The 22,053-nt window shown below is 47.3% G+C and overlaps 1 protein-coding gene across 4 annotated transcripts in view; it reads right to left on the reverse strand.

Annotated features, from left to right (window-relative positions):
* Window positions 1–22,053, reverse strand: part of NRP2 (neuropilin 2) — an 88,691-nt gene that overhangs the window by 36,055 nt on the left and 30,583 nt on the right. For all 4 annotated transcript variants that reach the window (XM_053947490.1, XM_053947489.1, XM_053947492.1 and 1 more), the window contains exons 4-11: window positions 19,266–19,496; window positions 18,574–18,729; window positions 16,544–16,713; window positions 15,362–15,517; window positions 7,161–7,305; window positions 6,513–6,862; window positions 5,228–5,372; window positions 1,449–1,565 (exon numbers count right to left, since the gene is read on the reverse strand). In XM_053947490.1, coding sequence (XP_053803465.1) covers window positions 1,449–1,565; window positions 5,228–5,372; window positions 6,513–6,862; window positions 7,161–7,305; window positions 15,362–15,517; window positions 16,544–16,713; window positions 18,574–18,729; window positions 19,266–19,496 — 1,470 coding nt within the window. The remainder of the gene's footprint in view (window positions 1–1,448; window positions 1,566–5,227; window positions 5,373–6,512; window positions 6,863–7,160; window positions 7,306–15,361; window positions 15,518–16,543; window positions 16,714–18,573; window positions 18,730–19,265; window positions 19,497–22,053) is intronic.

Consider the following 22,053-nt stretch of genomic DNA (forward strand, 5'->3'; position numbering starts at 1 on the left):
TTTCTGTTTGGCTGTCATAAATCTGATTGTCCAGAGAAACACACTCATTGTTTTATGGAGTATGAGAATGAAAATTGTTGCTAAATCTGAGGGAAGCTGACAGGGAGGCTGGTTCCACGCTCCACGACATACTCTGCTTGCTCTCTTGCCCTGGATTGCACCCAGGAATTGTGTTCTTGCAGAGATTGTTACTGGCCTAAATTTCCTCTCAGCACTTTCCCAAGTGCCTCAATGGTTGTAGGGTTGCACAGGCTTACCACTAAGGCAAAGCAATGAGAATCAGACCCTTTAAGCTACTTCTGCAACTTACATTTCTAGAACTAAAGTACAGCAGAATCCCCATGAGAGGTATGAAAAACCCAATTAATGTTCTTTTATAAATTTATTTATTTTTAAACCCATTATTTTTTTAATCTGGGACTGAAAGCTGAAGTGACAGAAGTCCTAGGAGCTATCTAAGAGGATAGTTTTTCCATGTGAGATTCTTGCTGAAGTCCTTGTGTACATGCTTCAGTGCTGAGGCCCAGGCTCTGCTGTTGCACCCAGGTGAATGCATTTCCTGAACATTGCACTGTACAACTAAACTTGCACAGCTCTGTCAAGCTCTCTCCTCTTCATCTGGACATTTCACAACCTTTAAATGCTCACATCCTCCTTGCAAGAAGCAGAAGAATATGATGTCTGCTTTTACAGAGAGGGATTTGAGGCAGAGAAGATTAGCCCTTCCCCAGCACTTGGTTCTTAACAAGCACAGCATGGAGTCTAAACTAACATTCAGCTTCTTCCATCTCAGAAGAAGTAGTCAGGTGCTACAGTTACCAAATCATTTCATGCACATCTGACAGCCATCTAAGACAGGGCAGATGAAATCCTGAGTGGAGTTAGTGTTCCACTCTCTCTACTGCCCACACAAGGAGCCCAGACTGTCCTCCTAAATTTTAAGCTGCTGATATTAGGGAAGATGATCCTTAAGCAGATAAGTGTTCAGGATGTTAGTCTTCGATATGTGTTGTGATTTACCTCCACAGTTGTGACTTCTGCAAAAGGAACCCTACATACCAGGCAGTCTAAATCACCTTCTGAGTTTATGATTTCCAGCCAAGAGGTGATCTGGAATGGAGATGGTTCCAAACAGGGCACTAAATGAGTTTCTTCAGGTCATGTAAGGAAGCTGGGAGACCAGCTCTTCATCTCTTGTTCCCTAGGGACCGAATTAGTTGCTATCTCTTGCTCTTCCATCCTTCCTTGATAGAACTTATCAGATTTTGGCAGATTTGTTTATGGATTGGTTTTGTTGTTTTTTTTAATCCTGGCCTATCACTAATAATATTACTCTAAGCTTTCCAGGAATCAGCCCCATGTATTGGCACTAATGGGAAGATAAGAGTATTTTCCTAGCTCTTAACCCATCAGTTATTGAGATAAAGATGTACTGCTCTGATACATACCCTCCTCTTCTCCACAGCTGTCACCACAGTCAGTTGCTTCTGTATCAGTTGGGTAGGGAGTGGTGGTCTCTTCACTCTTCAAAGTGGGCACCAGCGTCTCTGCAGTGGGCCTGACATCTGGAAAAAATGGAGTAGAGAAGCTGTTTGCAACAGACAGAAAAAGAAGCCCAGGTAGTAGAAACAAGGCAAAAATCTTTTTCTTCATGTTCTTATAATGGCAGGAAGAGATAGAACAAGTATGCCATGAGATTTCCACATGCTACAAATGTCAGCATGGTTTGAACTTCAAGTGAACTGTCTTTCCATATGGGAGTTCCATGGATTTGGAATTCACACTGAACAAGCCTCTTCTCTAGACATACACACTACTTTTTCTCTTAATTTTTTAATCTGCAATCTACAAGGGTGTTGGAAATCCACTTAGCTGTCATTACTGGATAAGTGAGATCACAGGCAGAACATCTTTTTCTTTCATAAAGGCATATGACACGTTGAAAAAACACACACAACATTCCCACCAATTGTGCCAATTTATAAAACAAGTCACTCAAACCCACAAATGATGTAACCGCAAACGGACCCAGAGGATCCCCTAGTGAGCTCTGGCTCACTGCAGAAAGCATCTGGTTTCACACTCCAGGCTCCTGACTACACTTTCAAAGGGTCTCTGTCCAATTTCCCTTTCTCTAACATGGCCCATGTGTAACAACCTCCAAGCAGGTGTCAGGGGAAATTTAAGCAAGAAAGGGAAGGATATTAAGATCAATAGTAAATGACATTAGGTTCCAGCAAACTCTCCTTTTATGGGTGCATTAAGTGGAGTACAGCCAACTTGATTCCTTCCACTTTTAGAAAGAGTTAGCTTTGCCTAATTATGTGTGATTGCATTTCTTTGTCGGCACCCTTCAGGATATCATTTAATAAAGCCAAAAGCAGGAGGAAATGGCTAAATACATTGAATATTTTCCATAGGCTCCTTTATGCCCTTCTATTTTCCTGTTATTAAACATGTTGTACATAAACTCTCAGGGTTTGGGTTTTTTTTGTTTTGTTTTTTTTTTTTTCCAATGGCTGTCTTTTGTTCAGAATAAATTAGAAAAATAGCCTCAAATTCTTTTAATTTGTAAGTTCAAATTTGTTACAACCCCATAAAACTCCAAATGCAACCAAGAAGCAAATTGCAGGCAGCCAGGCACAGAAAAATGTCATAAAAAAAGAGAAAAAAAAAAAGCAGCAGGTGAAAGCAACATATCAAAAGCTGGAACTTATTTAGAGCTGGTACATTTTTTTAGGTTGTTGTTCCTGTATATCAAGATTTATAGCTGAAGTGTGACAATGTGGAAGGACCTTGAAAGCAAGTCCCATATGGGACACAGATGCAGAGCGGATGTAAATCAACGGTGTTGCACTGCCCTGGACAAGCCGCAGAAATGTATATTGAAAAATCAGTTACCATGGTAGAGCCGCAACACGATGGTTACAAGAGATAATGGAAATAGCAGGCAGGACAGTGTCATGTGTGAAATGGAAAGTGAAAAAGAGAGGGTCTTGCTTGCTCGCTTTCTCACTCCTCCCTGGCCCTGCAAGTGTCTGTTCAACTGGTGGTAACTGCTAATCAAAATGCAAAGTCACTGAGCAATTGAAACCAGATGTTTGGAACTTCAAAGAACAGAAACCCAGCTGCTAGTGAACATTCATCATTCTCCACTCTTCAGAGGAAAAATTTCGGCAGGTCTTTGAAAGAAGCCAATTGCTGACTGCCTGCTTCCCAATTTTTGAGTTAGTAGCCATTTAGTCTGTGAGTCCAGTTGCAGCTGTTACCTGTTTAACTCAGGAATTAAGATCCTTGTTGTTGATAAGAAATAGAAGCACCTGGGCAGGATGAACATGGGCTTAGACCCTCTCTTGAAAATATTTTTAATCATCTTGTTTTAATCCATTTCTTAATCTTGTTCTCAAGTAAGTGCAATTGCCTGGGTTTCTGCAGCCATTTTTGTAACACGCCTGTGTCCTCCCGGCAAAGGAGGGCCCTTTCTGGGGATTGTCAAGGCCTGCTGCATGTAGCCAGTCTGGATTAAGCATGCAGATAATGCCATGGGCTATCTCTGCTCCCCAGGTTGCATCAGGGATATAAATGTTTTTTATAACATGGTGAATCCACAAGATTACAAGCCCTGCTCTGATTACAAAGCTGAATGCCTGTAGATTAATAAAGCTACGGATATTTATGACCTGGCAGTTGAGTTTTAAACATTACAATGTGCAAATTATTACCCAGACTCGGATATGACCATAAAGAACCTTGCCTGGAAAAAACATGTGCTATTGCTACTGATATTGAAAATGAGCATGGACACACATGTAAAAGAAAATTTGAGCCAAAAATAGCACAAGAAGCTAGAGACGACCCCCTCATTCTCTAAGCTGGAGGAGTGCAGTGGAAGGGCTGGCATGCACATGGCTGGAGGTCCTGTGTGACTGCCTCCCTTTATGGCAGTGATGCACTGCTGTGATGCACCATCCAGCAGTGGTCTGCAGAGATCTGGCAGCTGGAGACTCCTGGGAGCTGCAGGAAGCAGCAATGTGGGAGATGCCTGACCACTTCTGCACAAAGCCCTCAGCTCTAAATTAAGCTCTAATGCAATTTAAAGTTTAGATAATTTACAATGGATTGCCAGTCCAGGGGGATCTTTACCATTGACTTCAAAGGTGAAAATATATCATTATTAATAGTGTGTACATGTGTTGTGTGATTTGCTGTTAAGTGTTTGCAATGCATCTTGCAGCACATCACAGGAGGAAATGCTGGTAAAGATTGCACAAGACGGTAAAAAAAGTTTCTTTCAAGCTTCCTAGAATGGGAATTCTTACAAGAAAATGCCTTCTACAGATGTGCTTATAAAATGGAAATCATACCTCTTTATCACTGACATCTGGATTCCAGATTCATATGTATGCAGATTATTAAAAAATAAAAGATTAAAAAAGAGGATAACTAGCCGCTGGCACTGCAAAGTTAACATCAGACCCAATGACCCTTTGGGCACATTTTTTGCTTTTGGGCAAAACTGTGGAGAAATCAATCACCACTGAACCTCAGAGGGTCAGAGGTACAACCTCTACTGATCCCAGTAAGTGTGTAAAGCCAGTTTTCATCTCTGTATTAAAAATGGTGGCTGAAAGGCATATGACATGTGAAAAACAGGTAGATAAAAGTGAACAAGTTTCCTGGGTCTTAGGGATGTTTGTAGAGATGTCATAGAGTTAACTTCCCAACCTTGTCTGCAAAAAGGTTTCCACACTGGGTTCAGTGAGAGAGGGACTGTTGTTTTTACAGCAAAGCCTTGTTGTTGCAGCTCAGGATATGAAGTATTGGTCACTGCAATTCTGCTTCTCCTCCTACTTTTTGTCTTATTATTTGGACTAAAAAGCCCAAATGTCCTCTAACGTAAGAGACTGTGAAAGACTGCACAATGTCCAGGTAAAAGATCTGAAACGAGTGTGAAGGGAGTTGAGAACAAATTCTGCAAGGGGCTCTGTGTGAAAGCTTGGAGTCCAAACATTGCTGCTACACCCTGCATCAAGGCCAGTTCTTTTCAAAGTGGAAATAAAAAGGTGGGGCCAAGCCACCATACAGGTGCTGTCTTCATGGCTGCAGTCTCCCTGCCACAGCATGGCCGGGGTAGGACAGCAGGAAACAACCTGAAGTTTGTTTGCACCTTGCCTGTTTAGTGTCTGGCCCCTGAGCAGCCAGTGGGCAGAGGCGCAGGGGCTCCTACCTGTCCAGTCACAGCCCAGCACCTCCAGGCGCATTCCTATTCCCGCTGGGGACCACCGCTCTGGGTGCACTCGGACGTACTGGGCAGGAACAGGGTCAAACCTCCGGACTTCAGGTATGTCGTAGTGGATGTTGCCTTCAAAAAGCTACAGAGAGAAAGAGAGAGAGAGAAAAGGCGAGAGATGTGTGTATTGTGAGCATTTCAGGTGCTCTCAACCAGACCTGATATTTTGGGTCTGGCAGAATGTAGCCACAGTCTGAAGTAGCTTAGCTGCCTGACTCCAGGCCATTGAGCCCAGCTGAACAGAAACTGGGCTGTTCCTTCTTTGTTTCAAGAGGACCAGCCACGCTGTTTCTAAGAAACTTGCACAATCTCTCCTGGCCTCTGCTCAGAATCCAGGAATTAGATTCTGATCCAAGCCATGCAGGGGAAGCCTAGGGAATATCCACTAAATTAATATATAAATGTGATCAGATTTGTCCTTTGGTAAATAAAGAATCTAGTGCATGTTCTAGGATGGTGTAAATGGTTGGTTTTCCTCACAGTCCAAGTACTGCTGTTTTTCAGCTTACATGAACAAACTAAAGCCTGTGGGGAATAAACAGAGGGCTATAGATAGCATCAGCCCTCATTTGAAGGATCAGGAAAATTTAAAACTTACCCAAATTTTAAGCAGAGGAGTATGCATAAAAACAGAACAGGCAGTAGCAGAGAATTTATTTATTCCTCAAGCCCCCTGCCACTCCCATAGCACTAAGCAGAAAGATTATGGGGAAGTCCAATGATAAAGAAAAAATATGGGGAATTTCAGGGTCACACCAGTGTTGCAAAGGGACTTCAGATATAGAAAATTTCCTAAAGAGAAGTTGTGATTCATCTTCCTCTTTCAGAGGTGCACATCACAACAGCCACACCTTTCCCCTTAAAATATGTAATTAGGTTGTGTAAAACATAATTGTTTTACACAAAACATAATAAAACACACCATCTTTTGGACTCCGACCTGCAGGAGCTGGGAGAAGCAGCAGGTGATGTCCACATCCCCATGCCTGGTCCACAATAGAAAATGAAAAGAAATTGCCATCCCTGGGGAAGGGTGGAACTTACGGCCTCTAGTACAGATTTGGAGCAGCAACAAGGGACACAACCTGGGATTTCATGGTGACAACCCCAAGCTCCCAAAGTCTCTGTGGGAGTGCTCGGCCAACTTCCCAAGACCCCATCAGGCAGACTAAAGCTAGTCAGAAAAATGTCCTGTTTCGCAGCTGCTCCAGGCAGTGCCTACCTTGGCTTGCATTGTTTTGGGGTCCTGGATGAAGTCCCAGTCCTTTCCATTCATGCTGTAGGCCACCTTAAACTTCTTCACAAAGGAACGGGACTCAGTGGTGGTCACGCTGTCCCCTCCACGAGCCCCCTGAATAATAACACCTCTAATGTTCTTCGGGACGCCAAGGTCTACCTGCAGCCACTCCTCCCCAGGCTGGGCTTGGGGCACACGGGGAAACCAGCCCGAGCGGCTGCTCACCAGGCGGGCCATGCTGGGAGACCAGTCATAGCCTCTGATGGAAGAGGCAGAGATCTGTGAGTCAGGAATGAGGCCAGAAAGCATTCCCAGCAAGTTGGAGCAGGGTGAATCTGCAGGGAAGGAAAGGCCATGAACAGTCAGGGTAATTGAAGTGAAGTGCTTACAGTTCTCCTCATGGCATTAGGCTCTGGACACTAAACCAACACCAGCTGGGCATTTCCCCCTCCCTCCAGGAGCTGCAGTCCTGTCCCTCCAAGAGCATCCCTTGTGATGGATGTCTCGGTGCTAGTCACAGTGTCACCATTCTCACCGCAAGCAGCCATGAAGTGGCAAGGGACAGCACGCCAGGACAGGCTGCTGGAAGGACAGAGAGGAGCACTGAAGCCAAGGCAAGGAGAGGACCCTCACCAGTGATGCGGCAGCCATACAGCTCCAGCCTCAGGGCGATGCCGTTGTGCCAGGTCTGGGGACGGATGCGCACAAAGCGTGTGAGCACTGGGCTGTGGATCTTGTTGAGAACAACCTCTGTGGCATCCTCATTGGCCTGAAATGTCTGCAAGGGAAGGGAGGCACAAATGTACATTTGCACACGCTGTTACATCCTCACCAGATAAACAGTCAAAATAATCTCAGCAGGGAAAACCAAGGAAAGGCTTTCTGGTCAGGGCCAGCCTCCAACCAGGGCAAGCACCAGAGGCCAGAAGGGACATGTAGCCACTCACATGTCATAGGACAGCATGGTGGATGGACTCACCTACCAGGCAGGAGGGCCAGGAGCCTTCTGCCTGACTGCACTCACAGCACTTCGAGGCACATCAGACTATCAGACCTCAGCTGCCTCAAGCTTGCCCCCAGACCTAGATCTGCTACAGCACAAATGACAAGATGCCCCCAAACATCCTGATGCATCCTTACACTGAGCTCCACTCAGAAACATCACGTGCAAGCAGTGATGTGAGCAGGAAGGATGCACCTCTGCCTGGGGTGACAAGCTGCTGCCTCAGCCAGCCCCTTGCCTTTGCCTCTCCCATGCACATGCAGCCTGACACATGGAGACAGCTTTTCGGGAGTTTATGATCCCACATGGTATGAAAAGGCCGCTGCCTTACCAGATGGCCATAATCAATAACTACCAGATGGATGTTAGATCCACCTCTTCTGCCCATTTTTAAAATAGGCTGGACAAGGACTGGGTACATCTGTTTCTATTTTAGGCTGCAAAGCCATAGTGGGAAAGAAAAGGGAAGGAAAAAGGAAATACCCAAGGGGAGGATAATTTTCAACCCTTTCTCTGCCCCAGCATAAAACTCTAGAGATCACTGACCAAGGCTGCAGGCATTGCCTGCTTTCACTCCAAGCACTTCAGGACAGGGTTAGACTATCCTCCCATCTCAGCTAGGAACCACATCCACACTGAGATGCTAGGCTGGGTTCTTCTGCAAGCTCCCACAAGTACCATGTGTATGTGTACTGAGCACAAGAGTTCCCAGTAAGTTTATCTCAGGAAAGCAGGAGAGTGTAATCTCTGGCACCAGTCTCCTGTGGGAGGCAAGAGTCAAACAACTGAGGACAGAAGAAGGGGTGAGGCAGTATCCTGGCCCCTTGCCTTGAATAGCAGCTAGGAAGCATTTTGTGAGCCTCCTGTGGCTCTAGGCTTGCAGATGGCACATGTTACTTCTCTTTACCCAAGATCCAGCACAGCAGGGTGTGCAGAGGGTGTTTACGGGGCTGTTCACAGCACCCCAGCTAGCTCTGGGCTGCCCCTGCACATCGCTATCCACTCCTTCAGGGCAGGGAGCAGCCACCCCACAGGGGGAATCAGTTGCAAATCTGGCTGGTAATTGGGATGAGGGGTTGATGTGAACTTGAGCAGAAATGCTAATCTAGAGAATATATATCACGCTGCTACCGTTTAGCAACACAGCATGGTTTATGTGTTTTTAATATCCTATTTTATTCTGTCTGACCTCACTTCCCATCTTTTTCCTTGCTCAGCAGACACCAAATACCCCTTTTTTCCAGCAGGAGGGCTATAAGAAGAGTGGTCACAGTGAAACACTCTCCAGGCATATGTGTGTGTGTGCATGTGTGTGTATGTGTCTTGTAAAGCTGCGGGCACAGACACACAGACACATACACACAAACAATTTAAAAGGATCTATTTCCACACCACAGCAGAGCCTTCAGCTTTATGCCAACACAGAGGCTGACACACAACACCTTACCTCTGAACCTAACACCGGAGGACAGGAAGTGTTTATCTGAGCCCGTGCAACTATTTTAGCACAAGGAGCAGCATTACAGGTCAGACCAAAGGTCCCTCTGTCCCAGAGGATGGCTCCTAATGGGGGCCCCAGCAGATGTCCAAGGGCAGCAAGTCCAGTCTTCTCCTGGCAACCTCTATTTGCTTCCCACCATCAGCACTGTGAAGACTCCATGAGCCAAAGGTTGCATATGGACCAGCATGTTCAACAGTCACTCACGAGGTTTGCTGCTCTTTTTGATTTAACATATTTCAAGTTTTGTTCTTTTTTAGCTCACTTCGCACATACGAGCATCAGGGGCCAGAATCCAAATTTACACCAGCATAATTTGTTGCTGACTTCTGCATAGTCAAACTTGATAGAAAGCAGAAGAAAGACTGAGCCCAAAAACTTTATCATTACTATAAGCATCGCTGAAAACATCTCTTAGGCAACCTTGGTCCCAACTACCTGCTTCCAAGAAGAGCAATTTCAATTCTGCTTTAGGTTAAGAAATCAGCAACTTACTCAGGCTAGATCACATTCAACAAGCTATGAACTCTGAATCTGGGCCATGACACTCCAGACTGCCAGCTTGTGAGGGCAGAATTGGCACCTGACTTCCAGCTCTGCTATCAGCTGCACTGGTAGGATCTGTTCCATTGAACCTCGCTTCTGAACAGCCCCAACTGATCACGGCAAGTCATCGCTTCACACCCTGTTCAGCATAACAGAAAGGGGCCACTTTCAGGGGGCATGTGCTTGGTGCTGTTAGAGACATGAGGTATTCCCACATGCCTGCTCTTTCAGCCTCCTTCTCAATGCATTGTGAGCCTGCAGGTCGTGATGCTGCTGACCAGAGTCTGACCCTGACCGTCTGGTTTCCCTGTCCTGAAAATGCTGACCCCAGAGCCCCAACACACTGTGGAGAGAAGCCCATTGACTTCAACAGGCTCTAGATCCTGCCTCAATTTAGCACTCAAAGCATAGGAAGAACTAGCAAGAAAATGTGTGAAATTGGGAGTGCCAAGAAAGCAAAGATTTCTTCCCTCTCTACCAAAATAGAACATTGCTATTCCTCCCGTCCTATCTGCTTCCCATCCCACTCAGCACATATTTCGAGCCAAGTCTTCGAATGGTGTAAATCAACATATCACCATCGAAGTATAAGAAGTCACAGTAATTTACACCAGCAGAAAAAAAAAATACCTGGCTGTGATCTAGGGAGATAGATAGATAGATAAATAGATATACACTCAGTGGAGAGCATACATGTGTATGCACATGCACACACACTGAAGGGTAATGGAGCCAAAAGACGAATGGGTAAACCATTAACAAATTAAAAGCACCTTCCAAGAAACAGTCAAGGGAACTCGCTTTCACTGCTGCCCATCATCAAAGAGCTGCCCATCTTCTCCTCATACACTGTATGTTTACTTCCAGACTTTTCGTCCAGACAGCAGGTCTGCATGTGAAATTAAATTGATAATCAATGAGAGCTGACCTGCTTAATTAATTTGCTGCAGAAAGAAAGTGGTAAGGGAAAGGCTGTAAAAGTAGGGGACATGATGTCTAGGCTAGAGGAGGACTGCAAAAGTTTTCCATGTGCATACACATGCAAGCTCCACACCAGCATTTACAAGTTGCATTTTTGACATGTTGGAACCATCATAGGGTGATGGGGGGAATTGCTGAAGCTACATTAGTTCCAGTGGATATGGGAATTGTGCCATGGGCAGTTTGGAGTGAAGGAGATGAAGGACAGGGAGACAAAAAAGTGCCATGAAATTGAAGAGGCAGTGAGTCCGGGAGGGGGAAGAGGTAACCTCTCTCCTGCTTTATTTATTATGCTGCTTGGCTACTATGCAATTTCTTTGGATGCTGAAGAAAATGACTGTGGGAGGAAGAGGAGAAGGCCAAGGACGGCAGCAGCCCTGCCTTCATCCCTATGTATGTGTCTCTTTGGACCCACTAGATTTACTGCAGGATTATGTTACTCCTGTGGAGACAGAGCCCTGGAACAGAGCATGCTAACAGGATTAGGGCTTCAGGATTTAGACAGAGAAGCATGAAGGAGAAAAGTAGGGGAGATTATTTCCCTTGTCAGATAGGGAAGGCATAAAATGGGGCATGTTTGATGGTGGGAGGATTCTGGCTCAAGTGGAGGGTGGATAGTTCTGGATTTATTAAATCCAGGAACAAGGAGTTAAAAGAAAAATGATACTTGGCAACACTTAACAGAGCACTGTGTCTGGGCAAGGCACAGTGTGCTGGGCTGGGCTTGCCAGCTCCGTGTCTTTGAGAGGCTCCACTCAGATTTGGGAGTCATCAGGGACACGAGGAGTAGTACTATGTTAGCCTGCAAAGGAGATATCAGGCCCAGAAATACAAAGCTGCAGCCTTGCTAGGAAAGCCAGGGCTGTAATTCTCCCCAGGTACTGCACCAAGGGTGAATGCACAAGTTTGCCTTTGGCAAAGCCTGATGTCTTTGTCCTGCCTGCAAAAGCAGCAGAAGCAGGCTGGGACCTGGATGTTTCTGGGCAAATCCTCTGCACCATGATGTCTCTGTGCAGAAACACTTGTGGCCCTCTGGCTCATTGCACCAGCTTTTCCTGAATTTTCCAGATAAAAAAAGCCACAGGACTGAAAGCTTTTCTCTTCTTCCTCAGGTGAATAAATACAGGAGACCTGATTAAGAACTGAAAAGACAGAGGAACACTCCTAAGGGAAGGTACAAGGGTCTCCAAAGAGTCATCCTCAATATTCACTGCCAGTGCCAAAAACCTCTGATGTTCCCTGCTCCAGTGTAACAGCTGAGATACTGCTCCTTGCAGCAATTCAGTCTTTGTGCACCTACCACCTGAAATGCCACTCAGGAAAGTTAACTAATAACAAGCACAAAACCATCAAAATTAGTAAGAAATGAAAAATGCACATCAGCTGGATCTTGCTGCCATGTCTCGTCCATTGACTTCTATAGATTCTGAAAAGAAATGTGTCTGAAAACGCAGAGCAATGGAGACAGAGAGCAGCACTCATTATGGCCCAAACCTACTCCAAATCCTGAAATCCATCCCATCCCAGTCCCTTGCCACACTAGGTGATTCCTGCGAGCTCATCTCCACAGTTACTTAAGATGGAGCGGCTCACACCATATGGGAGCTGGAACCCGAGATGCTACAAAGAAGGAAGCGGATCAGAATGGAGGAGAACTTGGTTTTCTGATAAAATCTTTGTAGTTGAGCCTGTCCAAAGAAAAATAAAAGGTCAAATCCTGCCAGGTGAAGAAAATGGCCAAAAACAAAAGGTCAAATCCTGTCAGGTGCTCTTTTCCTTCCTTGGGTTCAAGAAGAGTTGTTTTCTAAAGACATTTGCAAACCATTAGATAAGATCTCGGCACAAACACCAGGCTGATGCCTGGAAGATAACCTCAAACCTCAGAGGCCATCTGCCTGGCCCCAGGTCACAGGAGGTGGACATAACAGGGAGGGCAAGAGCCATACCAGCTTTTCTGCAGTAAGGTTGGTTTGGCCCTGTCCCGTGGTAGGGGCATGCTGGTGAGGATGGCACGTGGTGGTGGCCACTCTTCTCCCTGTCTCCCCTCTCAGGGACACAGTGCAGCACCTCTGGCCAGGTTGCTGGGTTAGCCTCCCACCCTGGCTCCATGCGTGAGGGAAAGACAGAGCACCACCCCCTGGACACAGGGATGTCTGGGCCAGGCTTTCTGGGGAGTGGGCTGCCAGGAAGGAGGAAAACCTGGCAGGAATGGGGTAGGAAGGGGAGGGAGTGAGTGTGGAGCTCCACTCCTGCCAGCTGCCCTCCCACTGCCTCCCCATCCCAGAAACATAGCACAGCACGGAAACAGCCCAGCCAGCCCTGTCTGCTGTGAGCACATATTAATCACATTTTCCGCTGCTCCATCCTGCCTTTCCCATTTCCCTTACTGCTGTGTGCCAGCAGCTGGGGACTCAAAGGTGAGCCACCACATTTGGCAGGGAAACACCCTGGCCCCACTGTCATCTGAAACACCGGAGGGAGGGGAAGCAGGGGGCAAAAGAGAGGCGGTGAGAGCTTCCCATCCTCTGCAGGGAGCATCATCCCCTCCCCACACCTCCTGCACTCACTGGTTTTCTCTTGCATTAGCTCCCTGATGAAGATGTGAATGTTAGCTGACCCACCTATACATGGCAGAGCATTGCTTTTGGCCCACAGAGCTGGCAGAAATTCCAAGCAGTGTTTGGTACACCCCATATGCCTATGTGTGCATGTTCATATATACGTGTGTATGTGCAGATATACATATGTGCACATATGTATGTGTCTGTATATATGTATATGTATCGATCTGTATATATATATATAGAGAGTTCCTGTCTGTCCACACCTTCCCCTCCCTCCCTGCTCCTCATGGCACCAAATCAAGCTGCGGCAGACTTGACGAATCTCTTTGGCATGGTTTGCTCCAGTGCTGCAGCCCGGGCTGCGCCGAGCTGCGCACTGATGCAGGGAGGGACCTGCCCCGCGAGCACAGACATCTGGGAGCTTGCCCAGATTAATGCGGGCACGGAATGTGGGACCAGCGCCCCCCGGCACCAGGTCTGTGAGCAAGTGGCCTTGCCCTGGCCCCACTGTAGCTCAGCAGCTGGCAGCCAGTTGTTTGGCGGGGCAGGAAAGCAGTCACCCAGATGCAAGGGGTAGCCGAGCCACCAAAAAGCAATTACTTGTCCTCCAGCCTTGGGAGGTGTCTGCTAAATGAAGGCCAGAATGTGGGAATGAATTGATACTGGAATAGAGGAGTAAAAAAGAAGAGGTTTGATTTTTTTCCACTTTTTTAATGAAAAGAGAAAACAGAGTAGGAAAAAGCTGACAGAAATCAAGGGCCAAGTCCTGAAATGGTGGCGATTCAGGTGGTTGTAGGATTGTTTTGGATTGACACCAGCCAGGTTTTATTTAGGGTCTTTTAGCACTTAGCAGCACTGAAACCCATCATGCTGTCCTGCTCCACCCTGGCTGAGGATGCAGTGTCCAACGCCCAGCACTGCAAGGATGGAATATTTATTCTCTTCTGCAACTAAAACCACCCTCCAGGCCAGCTGAGGACTCCCCTATGTGGTGCTGGGCTGCCCTGTGCCTCCACTTCCCTACTTCTAAAATAGGACTAACACTCCCTCACTGGCACATGAGGAGCTTAAATACTCCAAATATTGCAGGTATGGGACCCTGATAGGTACCTCTGCACAGAGAGGACTCATTCTGGGAAGTAGAGGGAATTTGAACCTAAGACACACTTGTGGGGCAGGGGAAATCACACAGCCCGGAGGGGAAGGAAATGTCTGGATGAATCCTGGACAAGGCAGGCTACTGCATTTCACGCCAGCAGTGCCTGTGCCAGCAAAGAAGAGGGACAGCTAATTTAATAGAAGTGCTGAGCAATCAAAAATTACTGGGACATGTGTGTGGGGGGAGGTGTGTGGGACCCCAGCCAGAGTTCACAGAGACACACTACGGCACATCAGCAGGGAGGACCTGAACACAGCAGCAGTGCTGGCGGGTGCCACAGAAGAGCAGGGAAGCACTTTCTTGAGGCACCCTTAACCAGGGAACAACCACATGACCAAAGCAATAGACAGAAAAAACAGCCCGGCACCATACATACGTCTTCCCATACACTTCCCATGCAGACCACTCCAAGATTATCCTTCCTGGCCACACACCAGCATCCATACAGTGTGAAACAGATGAATACCCATATTTACCCTCCCTCCTCCTTGCTCCCACCTCTGTGGGTGTCCCAGAAACACAGCAAGAGCATGCACAGCTCCCAGGGCTCAACGCAGCCTTGCTGACCATGCCTGCTTAGCGCAGATCTCACAGCTCTGGCAGCTTGAATTGTTTCTCCTTATTTATTGCTCATTTTGTTCTCTGGGATGGTGCAATTGCCTCTTAGGATTTGTGCCCTTTCATTTCCAGGCCTCAGTAACTCCTGAACTACAGTTTCATGTGGTTTTGTGATTGTTAACCCTGCATGCAGACGGGTCTACGACCACAAAAGCTCCAGAATCTTATACGGCAAAACACAGGCTGTGAAAACATTTTCTCCTTCATTTGCAGTCAAAGAACATACTCTCACCACCATGAAAGATGCAGCAGCAGCCAGGTTTTCCAAGGAATAGTTTCCTCATTGCTGTGCAGAGGAGAAAGGACTATTTCTACTCAGAGTATCATCAGTCTTTTAGCCATCATCAGAAAAAGGGTCCCTCATCGATTAAACCCTCTGGGCCTGCAAAATCTCTCAGTTCTCTTCCCTCTTGTTGGCCGCAAGACTCACCAAGGTACAGGCAGAAGAGACAAAAAGGACATTACCTTGTGGTTTTTCCCGTGCCGGTACATCATCCAGTCCTCCCCGTTGGTGCTGATCTCCAGCTTGTAGGTACGGACATAGTAGCCCTTCTGGGTTTCTCTCGAGATGGCACCCTGTGTGGCAATGGCTGTGAGCACAGTCAGGAAGTGGAGGTCCACCTTGCCAGGGGAAAAAGGGACAAGAAAGGGAGTGGTGACTTGAGAGTCTAGTGTGGCTAATTAGTTCCTCTCTGTCTCTGAAAAATTAAAAGGTTCAAATTCAGCCTGTCTCACTTTATCTATGGGCGCACAGTTTAACAGCCACACCCTTTTTAGGGCTGACAGCAGGATAGGATCCTGGGACAAGAGTAGCTAAGAATCTTGATGTCTGTTTATATAGGACCATCACAAAGCCTTTTTCCTGCCTCAGACCAAGCAATAGGATCTGCACAGAAGCGCACATCCATTAAAGCAGGACAGAGACTGACTTTTTCCATGTAAAATAAAAGCATAATATCCAATTAGTAAGTGCTGCAGCTCTTGGTTTTGCCTTGCTGTTTTTTTTCTGTGTTTTACAACACGGGTTGAGAAAGGTCAGCAGAGCTGGCTTAGTAGCCCTGCCATGAATGAAGAATGAGATGTCTGCTAGAGGCAATGACATTCACCACCTCCTGCTCGTAGTGCCCTTTAGCAAGCAGTGTCTCCCGGCGATGTGACACAGCCAGAAGCTGTGTGTGGACACACTGTGGCTCTAACCAGCTCCCAGGGAAAGCCTTTGCTCTGTCAGCCCCCCGCCTGACATCAGCCCGCTCACACTCCCTGCATCACTGATGAGATAAATATTATTCTAGTTGTTTTTCTATGCACCCCCTGGAGACTTTGGTCCTCAGGCCAGTGGCAGAGTCAGTGGCCCTTGTAAGTGGCAGAGGTCTCTCAGTCTCTGTCAGTCTGATGGAAAGTCCATCAAGGTTTGGGCAGAAAGGAGGGGGTGGGAGAGAGACAGCGGATGGAATCAGTCCTTGTGAGGGCAAGCTAATGGGAGAGCCAGCCTGCTGCATTTCACCGAGGCACTGCAGCTCCCCTGCTGCTTGCTCCCCATGAGCCACAGAGGCAATAAAAAATTCAACAACCCTTATGGGCAAGGGTCAGTTTAACAGCATGACACTCCATTTGGTGGGGGGAGAGGAGAGGGGGCTGGAAAGGTACCTGGAGGTACTCTTTGTTGCTGTCTACATTGGGGGTCCAGCCGTTGTCATCACTGTTGAGCCGGCTCTGCTGAGGTGTCCATCGCCCATCTGAATAGGTGGAGGAGGCACTGATCTGCATGTTGGAGATCCTGCCAGACTCCATCCCCAGAGGCATATTGCACTGAAAGTCTAGAGCAGACACACACACAGAGATTGGTTTACAGTCTCAGTACTTCACCCCCAAGTGAAAGGCAGCCCTGAACTAATCTCTCCAGCTAACCCTGAGTAAAGCTGCCTGTCTGGAAAGATGAACAGATCTGCACCATCTTGCATGTTGTGTGTTCACAGATGGCACTGAAAAATTATAGATAGGGCAGCTTTGTGTTTGCATGGCCCTCTGAACACTAATACAGTCTGGATCTTTGTTCCTTTCTCTATCTTCTTCACCTTTGCTCAGTTTTGACACAATTCTGTCCCTTCCCTCCCTTCACCTCCACCAAGATATTTCAAGTACCCTTGCCACAAAGCTCCCATTTTGAAGGCTGTAGGTGAAATCTAAGCACTGACAAGGCAAGGAATAGGACAGACACATTAGGAGGGTGCTTACTGTTGCAAGCAGGAACATCAAGGATTGGAATGGGCAGCTCTAAAGGTTTTGTGAGCATGTGAGAGCAGGAATGCATGTGTGTATGTGTCTGTGTCTATCTGCATGCACTGTATGTGGTATCAGGCCCATAGGGATTAACCAGACAAGATTATGGAAGACACTGCTATGCTTTTCTTTGGATCTCCTCACTTCTAAGGCTTTAGAAGTCACAATTAGCTCAGTTTTATGGCACATGCCATCTATTTTATAGCAGCTGTCCCATAAAAACAATAGCAAAGAAAACAGTGATAGAAAATACTGCATGGGTCCAAGCGTGCTGCTGCTGTAAACCAATGGGGCTCCACCAAACTGCCTGTGTTTTTAATGTGGTCAAGTCAACCTTGGGTGGAAATGATGGGCCAGGTTAGGATGTCAGTGCTATTATTAAAGTTTCAATTTACACCACCATAAATAAAAACAGGCCTGGCACTTTAACAAAGGCTCTTGTGCTTGATTTCTCAAGCTTTGTGTTTAACATCTTATTTGCAAATCCAGAACAGAAAAGGGATTAAAGAACAGATCAACTGAGTGTGGCAATAGGTAGTGGTGAAGAGCTCATGCTTGTCTGTAACTCTCACAGTCTCAGCAGAACATCCCTTACTCAATCACAGTCTAAGAGGTTGTAACCCTGCCGCCCTGGTGCTGCACAACCTCTACTCTCCCCTGCTCTCTGTCACAGGCTTTCAGTGGCAGGTCAGGGACTCCCTCTCTTTCTCTGGGACTGAGAGGTGTCCTGAAGGCTTCTTCTGTTGTATCAGAGATTCACTGCGAACAGAGGTCAAGAACAGTAGCTCTGAGGCAAAAATACCATGGGAAAACAAATGAAACCTTTACTTGCCTGCAAGTGTTATCAAAAAGAATCAAAATGCTCTTCTTTCTCAAAACACACAACTTATTTCCTCACTCCATATCAATTTACCTCCCTTATTAAGGGTTATAAAACAAAATTTGGCTGGAAATTCTTAGAGCTTTAAGCAATCTTTAATTAGACAGCCAAGAAATTCCAATTTGTGGTTTGGGACTGTGAATTTCTGGAAAACTAGAGAGAGAGAAAGAGCGCATATTTTCCCCCATGCTTTAATGAATCTGCTGCACATGCTGGGCTGAAATCTTCCCCTAAATCCTTTGGGCTGAGTACATACATGAAGGATTCAAGCCCAAAAGGTATTGAGAAGACTTCACAAGCAAGTGAAAAGTCAACAAAAGGTCAGAAAGTGAAATTCTTACTGATATCTTACTTCTATCAAAATAGAGAACAGACCTGAGTGAAACTGCTGTCTGCGCTGCTGATGGAGAACCAGTCCCTGGACACACTTTTGCCTGCTTCACTCTTGCATATGCTAAATGAAAGATGGGAAACACAGGGGACACAACTAAGTCATGCACACACATTTCCAACTTACTTTCTGGGACTTCCTGGTGGATCAAGTAGTACTGAGCAGAGAAACCATCCTTAGCCACTGCCAGGTCTGTGTGGAAGGTGAGGGAGAGGACGCCGGTGGTCGAGCGGATGTCCGATGGCATATTAATACCGCAATACCTGCCTATCAAGGGGCCGACTGCAAAAGAAAGAGCAGCGAAGGTAATGCCTGCTTTTCCACTGGCCTCCTGGGTCACCAGCTCTTTGCTGATCAGGATTAAAAAGATAGGCTTTGGGGATGGGCTATTTTTTATATACATTGGCCTGGTGCCATGCAGTGCAGAAATATCCACTGCAGCAGACATTGCTCTGCATTTGCTGGGAAATGCTCCAGGATGCTCTGTTTCTCGGTTTTGCTATAAGGTAGGGAGGTCCTCCCATCGTTGCATGAACCCACTGCCCTTCCCTGAGGGAGAACTGCTGGTGTTTGGAGTGTCCCATGGGGCTTTTCAGATCAGTGATTACAACAGAGCAGTAGTTTGTGGTTTAATGAATGCTGCCTTCTGCAGGCACACTGTCCCCAAGCTAGCTATGGAGTGCCCTAATGGCAGGTTGCCCATGCAGCCACCTTTGAGGTTAGGCACCCTTGGTGTTCAGACACAGACTGCACAGTTTTGGAGCTTTGTGAGACACCAGGAAGGGCCAAGGAAAGCAGTGCAGCACCCTGTGGCTTACCCTGAGGGATGCCATCCCAGATGTCTAGCCAGTCATACTTGCAGTCTCCTTCCCCTGACTGCAGTGGGTCATGCTCGAGGTCAAAAAGCAGAAAGTGGAGGAGGATTTCTGTCTTTGGCTTGGCTATGATGGTGAAGATGCAGTCCAGGTTGTGTGGATACTTGTCAGGGAAACCCGGAGACTCAATAGTGCCGTTGGAGGCAGTGAAGTTTCTGGAGCAGTCCTCGGAGCCTGTAGCAGCAGGAAAAACCCAGAGCCTTAGCAACAATGAAGCTTAATGCCAACAACTTGGCACTGTGAAAACCTCATTCTGAGTTTAGTAGGGCTGTGTATTCACTTCTGGAAATGTCCTGCAGCTCAAGAGCTGTGGGAATTACTGCAAGAAGTGAGAAGGTGATTTTCAAAGCTTTCCACATATGGAGAGACAAGGTCCATGAGGTACTGTAGTGGACAACATGGTTCAAAATCTCTTAGACAGCTTTGCAGACATAATCTGTACACCACTGCTGATCATCCTGACAATTACCTCAAAACCAGGACTAGACTTTTGGATCCTATCCAAAGCCATTGCTGTCATAGCAGGCCAGCACCGTGCTATGTCCCTCACACCAGTGGTGGTGGACAGGGAGGCCACACTAAGCTGGCCTGTCTTCCCCAGCTGGCACTTTCCACTTTAACCCATCCCCCAAACTGAGCTGGCAGACCTGTGTGCTGCTGCAGAGCCTGCAGAGAGGCCGGCTGGAACGCAGGGAGCTGCTATCCACAGTACTCATGACACAGCTGCTACCTGCAGCCATACAGGCAAGGTGCCACAGCGACCCCAAGTCTGGTGGAGGAGCCCCGTTTGGGGAAGGAGCTGCCTGGGATGGGCCAGAGAGGAGTAATGGGATGTATTCATTTTGGAAAGGCTGTTCCCATGGGCCAGTCACCTGCAAACTCCAGCCTTCCAGCACAGATATCTGTGCCTCAGTTTCCTCTTGAGAAAATCCGTAAGCACAAATATTTACACAGTGAAAGGGCCTGTGGGAGGGTGCCAATGTCTCCACTGTTTGCTGCAAACCCTTGAGAAGTGCACAGTTAGCCTGCAGCCTCCACCTCCCTCCCGAGACCCACACAAGGGACAGGGGCCAGCTCCAGCATACGTCTCTACAACGTGGCCACATTAAGAGTGGGGATAACAGAGGCCATGGCAGGGGGGGTCTCTGCTGAGAGCAGGAACAGAGCCCTCTTTTTCACAGAATGAGCCATCCACACCAGAAATGCAAGTTATTTCTATCCTTAAGGAAGACCTTTGCGTGGTGGGGAGGACAGACAATGTTGCCTCTTATTTATTGCTGACCTCAGCACTGGCCTTGGCTGCAGCTGGGCCAGCTCGGTGCCCCCTCTCATACAGCCAAGGTGCCTCGGGGTGCTTGGGGAAAGGGCAATTTGTGTCATATTCATACCACGGTGACTTTGAAACCCTTGCCAGGACAATAGGCAACAGAAATCTGCAGCCTGGAGCTATCAGAGGAGAAAGGGGGTGTTAGAGAGGCTGCTGGCCACTGCTGCAACCTGGCACTAGCATTCACAAAGGTTTCTGCTTCACTTTTACTGGGACACTCTCCTCCTCTACAAACCCTCTTGCTCCAGCTCTTCCAGGCAACACCAGCCTTCCCAGGACTAATGGCAGACTTGTTATTCAATTCAGCATTAACCTACAGAGTCAGGCCAGCAGCCTGCAGTAATAGCACTGCATTATCTTGCACTGCATTATGCAGTGCCTGGCTGGAGAGCTACTCAGGAGAGGCTCTTAATTGATTATCTAATGAAGCAGCCAGCTTTTCTGGTGTGAACCTGTGGGGTAAAATGCAGAGGCAAAAAAAAAAGGCCAAGCACAAATCACAGCATAATGCCATGAACAGGGATATAGGTGTACTTTGTTCCAAAGAACCTGAAAGACGAACAGATAAATAGTGAAAATAACACAAGCTCCGAGCTAGGGAGGAACCCAAAGGCTAAACCCAGAGTCAGGGACTGTCCTCTAGAGACAGGCAAGACGTAACTATTGTCACCACATTAGACAACACTTGTCTCACTTGGACTTCTTATCGCATTTGGCATCTTTGTCTATATTTTGGCTAATAGCAGCAAACACAATCATCAGCTTTTTATAAGGAAGCTGCAGATAATCAACGGGAGTCATGCTGACTTCGGCAGCACAGGCCAGCCTGAGAGGAGACTTTGATGCCCAGCCCTGGAGAGCTCAGGCCGGCCCTTCGAAACTGACTCACAAAGGGAGCAGCAGGGAAGCTGGACCAGCCATGGCAGGCCTCTTGTCAGCCCACAGACTGCTGACTGATACCCATCAGGGGATTCAAAGAATGGCATGTGGTTGTTTGTATGCAGATTGCTTCTCTCTCACACTGTGATAAGGGAAATTTAGCACAAGGCGGTGAAATAAATGCTCCATTGAAAAGATTTGGGTTTTTAGGTCACCTTTAAGACAAAAGGAATCTGCAGCCACTGCTGCCTTTACTGATGTGGACAATGACAATCTAATGACCTTTTAAAGCTGGTGACACCCTTGCTGGTTACCCTGACAGCTCAGATGGAAAGTTGGCCCCTGCCTGCCTGCCAACAAAAGGCAGGGTTTGCTTGTCCTGCAGCAGCCCTGCAGGCAGCACTGCCCACCACCACCCTCTCTGGAACCCTGACGGGGCCTGGGGCCAGGCAGATGTGGGTTGGGAGTGCTCCTGAGTCACAGGCTTGTCCTGTGCCAGAACCTGCCTTGCCAGGCTTGATTTCC

This window comes from Vidua chalybeata, chromosome 7, assembly GCF_026979565.1.
Source record: "Vidua chalybeata isolate OUT-0048 chromosome 7, bVidCha1 merged haplotype, whole genome shotgun sequence".
Lineage (NCBI taxonomy): Eukaryota > Metazoa > Chordata > Aves > Passeriformes > Viduidae > Vidua > Vidua chalybeata.